The following is an 11820-nucleotide window of genomic DNA, read 5'->3' as shown; positions in this document are numbered from 1 at the left end:
ACAAAAGTAAGCATTGCAGCTTACATCAAGAAAAGCATTTTGTTTAGCCTAAGTACTTACAGATAGTTTGATGACTTTGTCAAAAAAGATGTCTTGATTGCAAAAGAAGTCAAACACAAGATACTGTTGGGATGAGAAGAACACGGTTATTAAATATTTGCCATTAATGCCATTATCAGAAAGTGTCCATCAAAGACAGCATGATCACCTCATTGTAAAAGGGAGCGTTGGTTCCTTCTTTCACAGACGTCTGCTTTTTCTCATCTCCAATTTCAATCACGACACTAGGGTCTATATTGTCCCCGACTAGTTGCCTAGCCTCTGTTATATTGATGGAGATCTTAGGAAGAACAGATTTTGATTCTCAATATTAAGAATATACGCTTTATCATCTCTAAACAAGAAATAACTGCAACTTTTACTCAATTTATTGAATTCTACCTGGAAATGTTGTGGTTTGCTTTCACCTTCCAAGATCTTGGCCACAGGTTTACACCTTTTAAGTCAGAAAAAGTAAAAACATGAACATGTTGTACATAATCTACAAGAAATAACACATTACACTGTGTAAAGTTTGGAGAGAAAAACAAAAAGTGCCTCTTAGTATTAGCAGTATGTCTGAAGGAAGCGGGTGCAGAGGTGGACGCTTCAGAGGGTCCAGGCTGGGGTACGTTTACCACGTCTGGATCGCCAGGATTAGTTTCAGGCTCAGCCTCTAAAACGTAACGATTAAACCAGCTCAGTCAGAATTGGTTTACAAACATTTTAAACCTTTGTAAGGATCAGCTGCCATATGTCTGAATTTATGGTTTTAAATATCTCTGTCAACAAAACCATGCAGTTAATCCTCATGAAATACTCTACATCTTATGTAACATAGGCCTAGTGTTTGCATTCATGGTCTTACCTAAAGCATTTTTGTTTGCGATTACAACACCCTTGTGTCCTTTCCTGTGTTTCTTCTTCACTTTTATTCCAAACTTTTTGCTGCAGAAACACATTGGAATATCAGACCATTGTAACTCCTCTCAGTAAAGTTTTTTCCTGTTTTTGTCTCTTTCACATAATTTACTTGTAATGAGGAGCCCTAGTAGTTAAAAATTGGGACTAGTGAAGTTTACGTATGAAACCCCAAAAGCCCAATGTTAGCAATGTTAATATTGAGCAAGCCTGTTGGGCTTTTCTATTTATGAAAAGATATAATAAAATATTACAAAAATGTGAGGGGTGTACTCACTTCTGTGAGATACTGTAAAAAAAAAAAAAAACATGTTTTGGATAAAAGCATCTGCTAAATTACTATTTATTAGATATCAACCATTTATGCAATCTGTGCTATTCAGAGAACCAATAAACAAGTAAAACAGCTTTCTGAAGAAAAACTGTTCCCAGGAGAGCTTACCCATGTGGCGCAGTGCTGTCTTTATCTCGGTCCATTCTTGCAGGAGAAATTAATTCAAGAGAAAATATCCTGTGACTGTAACTCACTCCATCAAGCGAGACAGTGAGTGTACTTCCTCCCCAAACGTCTGTTTAACTTTCTGTTGCCGAACGATTGCATTACAAACAAGGGTGGAAGACTGTGGGATGTGTGTTTTTAGTTAACTCAATAGAGGCCATAAACAACATTTAAAATTGCAAAATTAAATGATTATCAATAACACCAAACACTCCACTGCCAAAAATACTGATAGGAATCTTGTGTTGTATTGTTTAATATTGCAACTTTATAGTGCTGCAGTAAATAATAAATTTGAAGTTGGATAGAATTGTGCACGGAGTCTGTCGTTTTTAAGTGTGCACTCAAACATTCCCCCTTATCAGAATGAAAGTATGACTGAGGCCATAAAACGATATTTGACACATGGCATTCGAGCTTCTCCATCTGGACTTTGGTGGTACCACTTTACAATAAGCTTCTACACATTAATTAATGTGTATCATGAGGTAAACTTAATTTTGCAGCATTTATTAATCTCGGTTAATGTATAAACATACTATTGTGCATATATTATAGTCGCTTAATGTAAAACGTATTAGTACAAATAGAAATTAACAAAGATTAACGCTGTGAAAGTGTTTTATTAGTAGGGCTGCACAATTAATCGAATTTCTAATTGCGATTACAATTATGGATGCCACAATTACGGAATCATTCAAAGCGGCAATTAATCGTTCAAAGTCCACTTATGTTGTTCTGTGTGCTTAAGATGCTTTTTTTTTTTCTTTCTACATGTTATCTTAAGGGTTTTTCCATTGTTTTAATTTTAGTTTTAGTATAACATTATAATACCATTCATATTTTTACTTTTTTTTTATAATTTAAAGAAGAAACCAATCCGATGTATATTTGACATTTGAGGCTTAATACTATAGAAAAGCACTAAAGGTTTTTCAGTTAGTGTTTTCAGCTTGTTTATTTTCATATAAAAATACGGCATGCAGTTGCATCAAACAATGGTATAAACATCATTCAATGTAAATTGTGATAATCGTAATTACAATTTCAAGGGAATAAACGACAATTATGATTTTTGTCATAATCATGCAGCCCTATTTATTAGTAGCTTGCATGTATGCAGTGCTGGGAAGGTTACTTTGGAAATGTAATAGGTTTCAGATTATAAGTTACCCTATTAATGCAATGTAACTGATTACATTTGATTACTTTTGTAAATTTCTAATGTTTTCAACTGTTAATCATTTTCAAACATTTAAAGCAGGCAGGGTTAACTTTACAGTAGTACTCAACACTGATTACTGTCAGACTTTCAAAAGCCTTAATCACAAAATCAGACTTTAGCACCTCTTTTTACTTGAGGCTAAATACAGATTTAAAATCATAAGAAATAGTTTAAAATCAAATTTGAAATCAAATCTTTGCATAGCTATGACAGGAAACACTTGCATCTAACAATGCCTTGGAAAAAAAGTCAATCTCAAAAAAAATAAAGCATATACATAAACCCAAATAGGAAATCAAATAAGCACGTGTCCTAAACTCCTGAAACATTGGTGTCTCATATTTTAGAGCAGTCAATGCAATTTGGGAAAGAAATCAATCAAATCTGTATGTTTGTGAAAATATTCAGATGTAATCCCCTTTGTAATCGTTAACATTTTCAGAAGTAACTAATTTAATTACACATTTTTTCATTTTATTTTTTGATTTGTTACATTTGTTTTGTAATTAAATTACGTAACTGTTACATGTAACCAGTTACTCCCCAACACTGCCTTTGATTGCTGTTAGTTCATGTTAACTTTTGCCTTGGGTAATGTTAACTTGTGCAGGCTTTTCATAAAGTGTTTAGTTTAATTTTATTTGAACGGCATTAACTTGTTCACAGTGTCTTAAGACATTAGTCATTGACATACAGTAGTTTTGTGAATTAAGTGCTTCAAAACATTAGTCAGTGTTTGAGATATTTAATGTCAAATGTGCTAGCTACATACTGAAGTGTTCAAACTGGTCTGAAGCGCAAATGATGCAAATTAGGTTGTTAAACTCCTACTTAGAAAGTTATAAGTACTTAGCATGACACTGTTTGCTAACAGTGAAAAGCAGGATGTACAAGGATACACCTCTGGTAAATATATGCACCAACAACTCAAACATTGAACTCTGTATTTGCCATCGCCAGGCTGAATTATTTATTTTGTTGTAGTGAAACATTGTAAAAATTTAATTTTACAAATAATATTTAAAAAATGCTTATTATATTTATAGAAGACTTTGATGTAATTCAGAACCATAGTTTGATGCTTATAATATTGTAAGTTTTATTCTGTAAAGCAGTTTTTCACCCAGACTTTTTCTTTACCAAAATAATAACACAGTACAATCATTGAATTAAACATGTTGTATGTGGTAGGAAAAAAAGAACATTTATGCAATATAACATTGTAAATCTACTGTGAGTATGAAAAATCTGTAGGAACACTTCAGTGAATTATATGACTAAATAAATAACATGATTATCGGTTTATTTACAATGAAAGGATCAGGGGTCAAGAAGTTTTATAACAAAAATGTTATTAAAAAAGGAGATTTTTGCCTGGAGGGTTACCATTATTACATACTATGTGACAAAATATCTGTAGTTTGATCTGACATAGAACTATCACAATTCAAATGACTATGTGCTAATTCTTTAATAAATTATACAAATATACAAGTTAAATGGCAAAATAAGATTAGACATGTTTAAAGTGATACATAAAATCCCAAAGTGCCAGCAACATTAAAAATATTTACACGTTCTGTCTTCAAACGTTCTGTCATCTTCATGGTTGGCTCATGGTTTGCTTTAGAGGGCTGAATTCAAAGACAAAAAAGTGAAAAATTGATGCAGCAGGCTAGTCTATTTTGCTGAAATTTCATTGCAGCAACTCAAAATGGTTCTCAGTAGTTTGTATGGCCCCCACATGCTTGTATGCATGCCTGACAACGTTGGGGCATGCTCCTAATGAGACGACCGATGGTGTCCTGGGGTATTTCCTCCCAGATCTGGACCAGGGCATCACTGAGCTCCTAGACAGTCTGAGGTGCAACCTGGCGGCATCAGATGGACCGAAACATAAAGTCCCAGAGGTGTTCTATTGGATTTAGGTCAGGCGAGCGTGGGGGCCATTCAATGGTATCAATTCCTTCATCCTCCAGGAACTGCCTGCATACTCTCGCCACATGAGGCCAGGCATTGTTGTGCACCAGGAGGAACTCAGGACCCTCTGCACCAGCGTAGGGTCTGACAATGGGTCCAAGGATTTCATCCCGATACCTAATGTGTCCCTACATGGATATGCCTCCCCACACCATCACTGACCCACCACCAAACCGGTCGTGCGGAACGATGTTACAGGCAGCATAACGTTCTCCACGGCTTCTCCAGACCCTTTCACGTCTGTCACATGTGCTCAGGGTGAACCTGCTCTCATCTGTGAAAAGCACAGGGCGCTAGTGGTGGACCTGCCAGTTCTGGTGTTCAATGGCAAATGCCAATCAAGCTCCACGGTGCCAGGCAGTGAGCACAGGGCCCACTAGAGGAGGTCGGGCCCTCAGACCACCCTCATGAAGTCTGTTTCTGATTGTTTGGTCAGAGACATTCACACCAGTGGCTTGCTGGAGGTCATTTTTTTAGGGCTCTGGCAGTGCTCATCCTGTTCCTCCTTGCACAAAGGAGCAGACACCAGTCCTGCTGATGGGTTAAGGACCTTCTACGGCCCTGTCCAGCTTTCCCAGAGTAACTGCCTGTGTCCTGGAAACTCCTCCATGCTCTCGAGACAAAGCAAACCTTCTGGCAATGGCACGTATTGATGTGCCATCCTGGAGGAGTTGGACTGCCTGTGCAACCTCTGTAGGGTCCAGGTATTGCCTCGTGTTACCAGTAGTGACACTGACCCTAGCCAAATGCAAAACTAGTGAAAACCAAAACAATTTTTTTGAGCAGTGTGTATCAGCTCCAATGAGGCAACCACCTCAATGTAGAATAAAGGTGCAGATACATCACCAAAATCTTATGGCGAAAAAGGTCTATTGTCAATAGTGTAATGAATATTTCCCAGTCAAGTGGATTCCTATTAAAATGACTGGACTTTTGCCCATAAAAGGTTGTAGAATAATAGTAAATGTGACTACATTTTAAGACAGCTTTTTGCCGTCTCACTGAAGTGATGTTCATCATTTTAAACAGTAGCTTAACCTTTTTTTTTTTTGCACTTTTCCTGAGAGGACAGTGGAGATCTGACAGGAAGCAAGCAGGAAAGAGGGGAACGGGATCGGGAAAGGTCCACGCCATCAGCGCCAACAGTAGTTTAACTTTTTTAATGAATTAAAATGACTGAGTGCACTGTTATTGAATGGTGATATCAAAAGTACAACATAAAAGCTCTTACAAAGATGTGTAAGAACTTGAGGATGCGTTTATGGGTGAGTATGTGGAGGACGTTCCCTGATTCTGGATCTATGACGGGTAGCCGGTGAATCTTGTTCTTCAGTAAGGAATAAATGGCTTCGAAGAGGCTGCCAACAGGAAACACAACTCTCTGTCACTGGAAAGATAAAAGAAAAAGAAAGGACAAACAAAGTGCTGTAGAGGTCCTGCTTTACCTGGAGTCAGGTGTGATGCTGATCAGGGAGTTGAGAGAATACTGTAGATAGGCCTCTGAAAGAGGGAACAAATACAGCTACTACTTTAAAACATTACCATGTGTGTGGAATTACATATTTATCCTCAAAACTATACACAATCACCTCTCCATGTTTCAATCTTGTGTTCCTCCAGCTCATAGATCTGAACCTAAAACAGAGAATGTACATGATCTTTGTTTACATCTGATATATAATTCTGGATACACTACCATTCAAATGTTTGTGGTTGGTAAGATTTTTTAAAATGCTCTTATGCTCACCAAGGCTGAATTATTTAATCAAATATACAGTATGACATTGTCACATGATCCTTCAGAAATCATTCTAATATGATGATTTGCTGCTCAAGAAACATTTCCTATTATTACCAATGTTATAAAACAGTTGAAAACCATGATACATTGTGAAAACCATGATACATTTTTCAGGATTACCATGGGGGATCTGTAGTAACGATGGAGAATGTTGATAAAGTCTGTAATGGTGAGCATCCCTGCAAAAACAGAACACTTTAAATTGAATTCAACTTTAAATTTAGATTCAGCAATTAATTCATACAATCTGATCTGAAACGGACTTGACAGTACTGCATGTAAATAAAGTTACGAAGCATTATAGTTTGAAATTAAAGTATCAAGAGGCCTACATTAGCACAAACATACTACCTCTCACTATGCACTGAAACAGGAACACACTCCTGCGCCCGAGCTTCCTTTCAGTAGGAGGATATGCTTTCTCATTAGCATGGCTATTATTACTCCCAGAGAAGGTTCAGGGGATTAGAGCTCTACCCTGCCATTTCCCACCAGATACCACGGCCCAGAAGCCACACTAAACTTAGAAGCTGGCACTGATGGAGGGGACAGGTGTCTGTAACAGTCCCAGACACTGACACTGCTACAAATCAAAGCTGTGTCAGCGGACACACGTACAGTATGTATACATGGTGCATCCTCACTTGTATGTTACCGTTCAAAGGTTTGGGGTCAGTAACATCTTTAAATGTTTTAAAAGGCTTGTTCACCAAGGCTGCATTTATCTGATCACAAATACAGTAAAAATTATTACAATTTGAAATAACTATTTTCTTTTAATACATATTTTAATATTTATTTTTTTCCCGTGAGGGCAAGAATAGCTGAATTGTCAGCAGTCATTACTCCAGTCTTCACTGTTACATGCGCCATTGCTCCTTCAGAAATCAGTTGAATATGCTGATTTGCTGATCAATAAACATTTCTCATAATCCATGCTGAACAGTTGTGATGCTTAATATTTTTCATGGAAACTGATACATTTGTTAAGTATTATTTGATGAATAGAAAGTTGAAAAGAACAGCATCTATTTAAAATAGAAATCTTTTGTAACATAATAAAAGTTCTTTACTGACAATTTGATCATCCTTGGTGAATAAAAGTATTAATTAAAAAAAAAAAAAGTATTTATTTTTTAAAATCTTACTGACCCCAAACTTTTGGGCTGAAAACTCTTTTGCTATTTTGTGGAAACAGTGATATATATACACACACACACACACACATATATATATATATATATATATATATATAGGATTTGATGAATAGAAAGCAGCAAAACATCAGTCGAGAGCAGTTTGTGGTATTTATAAATAACTTAGATTCCAAAAATCCCTCTGGGAGCAGAAATTTTTATATCAAATGTAATACATTACGTTTTTACATTAAGTTTCAAACATTAAATACATTAAGTTTTTTTCTAACCCGTATCAAAACTCAAAATGGATGGCACACTTGGTTATGGTTTGCATGTGCTAAGCGTTTTAGCATATGTGAATCATGCTTGCTTTTCCTAATATGGGTTTATGGGTGAAGATGTTGTAGTGACATTATAAGATTTCAGTAATCTGATACAGGCTCACAGCTGAGCAACCACACTTCAACAGACTCGGCAGATCCCCAACGTTTGCTTACCTACAAAACATTGCAGCTTGTTATCCCATAAAGGTGCCGCTCTGACCCCGTTTGCAACCAGTGCAAAGAATGCTTTTTTCACCTGTACACATCACTCATATATTTCAGTGTTTGTATTGAACGTCTTAAATAAGGATATTTTTAATTTAAGTCAGTCTACTAAAACACTGTAGTAAGCACATAAGCACACCTGCAGTGTTGTGTCAAAGATGACCAGTTTGGAGCTCGTTGGAATGGCATCGTAGCAGCAGTGACTCATGAAGAACTTGGCATACACGTCTGAGTCAGGGTCCCGGAGAGGCTCTGGAGAGGGACACAGAGGGAGACCCCTGCTGCAGGTCGGTCAGTCTGCAGCTGTGCTACACTCATATAATCGTATGTATCACAACTGCAGTCCAACTCGACCTTTTTGCAGTTTCATTTAATTTTTCATCAAATTATTCACACTTATTATGGCACAAAAAAGGTAAATCAGGTCTAAAAGTCCCTGGTAAGTTCTCTCGCTCTCTCTCTACAGAACACTAATGAAGCAACCTAATTTGTGAGAAAAGAAATGGTAAAAGAAATTCCTTACACTTGGGGCCTTATACTTCACACTTTGGATTCTCAGAAGTTGTCATAGTCGGGAAAATTTCTATTGTAGTGAACAGGAACTACAATGAATATATTTGTTTGTTTTCCCATTTGCTCCAACATCGACGGAAATATATATATTTATATATACACAAATAAATAAAATTGCTAGATTTATGATGTTAATAACTGTGGAAATGCATCATTACGACCTCTGAAAATGGTCCAAAATTTGTAAATGATATATTTCTGATATAGCAAGATCATTTTATGAGAAGTACTGATTCTTTTACCCACAAAACTCCTTTCACTTTTTTTTTTTAGCTTCCTGTCACTAAAAACAATTATTTATTAATCACCTTTAATAATCAATCTAATCATTAATGGAAATTATAAACAAAGTCTTCTAGTATTTTATAGTTTCAGAAATTTTGCATTAGATACACACAAAATGATTATCAAATTGACAAAACAATAAATATACAATTAAATAATTTAGCACTTGAAAGCAGAATTTCAGATACTACAGCTAAGAAATGTTCATGTTCATGTTTACATTAAGAAATGCACAGGGTGTACAAAAGATACTGATAGATACCTGTCCTCTTCATGGTCAGCCCCTCATCCTCCATAAAGGGGAACTACAAACAGAGCAGAGAATAAATGGTCTTTACTAAAAGGTAATACGCTCAAAAAAAGCAGTCAAAAGAAGTAATGAAGACATAGCATCATCTTATAGCTTACCTGTTCAGAAATATAAAGAGAAACCTTAAGCAACAGGTTGCTGAGTATTTGTTCACCCAGATATTTTTTTGTTTTGGTAACTGCCTCAAACCTAACTAACTGAACAGTTACTGATTATACAGCAGTTATTTCCGGTCGTTAAATTTATTAACCGATTAAAACAGTCCAACAGTTTCACTGTTTGTATCACTCCACTTGTCTGTGTTTGTCCAGCAGAAGTTATGCTGATTTTTCAGTTACTCTTTCTGCATGTTACACCATTGCGCCAGTAGATGGCGACACGTGTCTTTAAAAGTGAGTCATTGAATCACTCATTTAACCGATTAGTTCAAAAACATTGATTCATTCAGGAGTACCATTCTGCTGTGGCTTCACTTGAAACCTTGTTTATTGGAAGAGAGAAAAAAAGATAAAGTAACTTGAAATATTACCTACAATCATGCTGTTGGTCTGAATTATTATTGCTTAATTGTAGCACTGTCCTTCATTTTCTATCTAGAACTCAAATCCTGCCACAGAACCCTGTAAACGAGACAGGCACATTATTTTTTACAGTATGACTAGAGAGATAAATTTTGTTACATATAACATTCCTCACATACTAACCACAAATGATTAGATATAATTGAACCCAAATTAATTAACGTACAGACTCAATACAGTTGCTCAGATTCTGTATATTATTTACACTGAACCAAAGCCTAAAACCTTAACTTACCTAAAACTTGAACACTAGTCTTTTGCTACCTTGCAATCACTGGCATTTCAGGAAATGCACATCTAGTTAATTATTATTAGAAATAATGATGTTTTTTTCGGCTACATATCTCTACCTCACAATGAACTTGATTTCCACAGAGGCCTTGTCTCCATGCACTGTTCAGATCTCCAAAAATAACCTCAAACATAAACACAATGTATAACGAGTTATTCATGTTATCTGTTGAATCCACTAATTGTGGATTATCAACACTGAAACAAGCCCGGGGGTGCAGTTTGCTTATTGACATTAGTTCTTTAAACTACAGTAAACATATCAAGTTGACATGACAACATTTTCATAAGCAGTAGACACTAAACTGTTCCTGGAATATGATTCCCTTCATCTGAAGCGTATGCGAGAACTTGTACAGGTTGCTCTCTGGGTCTTACCTCCGTCAGAGGGTCCATGTTCAGGGGTCCCACTGTGAGACAAACGCATTCAGTGCTTGAGCTGGCCTGACTGGAGCATATTTCAGCTGTGCTCTCGTCCCTGTGTGCAGAGCACGATCTAAATCAGGAGAGAAAGCCGGCCCAGGCACGCAGAGGGCTGGACGTGGGACGGGGGGAGGAGAATCACAGATGTTGTGGCTGTGACTGGCTGTGTACACAACACCCCTGTAAGAGACCTGGATGGTACGAACACGGCACAGCATAATCAGGACCTCAATCTTGATCTATTACAAAATTACACAGGAATTTAAGACATTTATGACTTTAATTATTAATTCATGTTTAATGTAAGACCAGTCAGCTGAAAAGCATACTGCTGACATTAAAAACCACTGCAAAACCATGACCTGCAAGATGATGATAAAAATATCTTGTCAAGTCTAAAAAAGACTTGTCTATTTTTGTCTCCTGTTACCTGATGATTACAGTTTGGACCTCTTGTTATCATTTCACTGTCTGAGACTGGATTAGGCCACAAAGTGGGTTTAATTGTCACTGGATACATGTGTTGGCAGTAAAAAGTAGAATAAAGTTATAAAATAATTTTAATTAAAGTTACATTATGTAACTTTTGGCCCTCTAGTAGTTAAAAAAAAAAAAGCATGCATCTTGCGGTTGTGGAAGAACATTGTGTGGGTTGTGCATCGGCTGTGCTTCTCTGCGCAGATGAATGTTTCGTAACACGCGGAAATAAAGAAAAAATAGATATGATTTGCATGTGAGCAATCATTTCTGTTGTATCGAGTTATTGGAATGTTTTTAAATAAACAACTTAAAAGTTTGCATTGCAATTTGTTAACATTAGACAAAGATTTCTAGTCACATGTAGTGTGAAATGTAGATTTTTATTATCGACTCTGTACACAGATGCTTTTTTTTTTTTTAACGGTGACTCCCAAAGTTTTGACATTTTGCATGGTACATGGTCAAATTTATTCGCTTGTTACCTGTGACAACAAACTTACAGCTTCACGTGACTTCCACACCATACACACGGGTGGAAAGTTATCGGATATACGGCTATAAAATATAAATCATTATTGTAGGTTTATCAAAGTGTAGCGGAATAATGTAAACACATAGTTTGGAATTTTTTTTTTGTTTTTACATTAACCCTAACATTAAAAAAACTACATAGTGAAGCTTCAATATAAATATCAATTAAAAAAAAGGGGGGGGGGGGACTTTTT

General features: G+C 36.3%; 1 protein-coding gene and 1 long non-coding RNA gene across 3 annotated transcripts; both read right to left on the bottom strand.

The window, feature by feature from the left end:
* Positions 1 to 608: 608 nt before the first annotated feature.
* On the bottom strand, positions 609 to 1471 carry LOC107688757 (uncharacterized). The gene is made up of 3 exons (XR_001634268.1): positions 1403 to 1471; positions 908 to 987; positions 609 to 715 (listed from the first exon to the last, which is right to left on the bottom strand). It is a non-coding gene; the product is annotated as an uncharacterized LOC107688757 (long non-coding RNA).
* A 4331-nt stretch (positions 1472 to 5802) lies between these two features.
* LOC107688781 (5'-AMP-activated protein kinase subunit gamma-1-like) lies at positions 5803 to 10671 on the bottom strand. Of its 2 annotated transcripts, none has more exons than XM_016486550.1 (8): positions 10571 to 10671; positions 9273 to 9315; positions 8292 to 8404; positions 8102 to 8183; positions 6586 to 6644; positions 6254 to 6299; positions 6110 to 6164; positions 5803 to 6022 (listed from the first exon to the last, which is right to left on the bottom strand). In XM_016486550.1, the coding sequence occupies exons 1-8, from the start codon at positions 10586 to 10588 to the stop codon at positions 5869 to 5871; spliced, it is 570 nt and encodes a 189-aa protein (XP_016342036.1). In that variant the 5' UTR covers positions 10589 to 10671; the 3' UTR covers positions 5803 to 5868. The 2 variants fall into 2 exon arrangements, with proteins under 2 accessions (XP_016342036.1, XP_016342035.1); XM_016486549.1 differs by having other exon boundaries at positions 8292 to 8430; positions 10571 to 10609.
* Positions 10672 to 11820: the final 1149 nt, after the last annotated feature.

The sequence above is a fragment of the Sinocyclocheilus anshuiensis genome, unplaced genomic scaffold (genome assembly GCF_001515605.1).
Source record: "Sinocyclocheilus anshuiensis isolate Anshui unplaced genomic scaffold, SAMN03320099.WGS_v1.1 scaffold9, whole genome shotgun sequence".
NCBI lineage: Eukaryota > Metazoa > Chordata > Actinopteri > Cypriniformes > Cyprinidae > Sinocyclocheilus > Sinocyclocheilus anshuiensis.
This window is presented reverse-complemented; position numbering and strand designations above follow the sequence as displayed.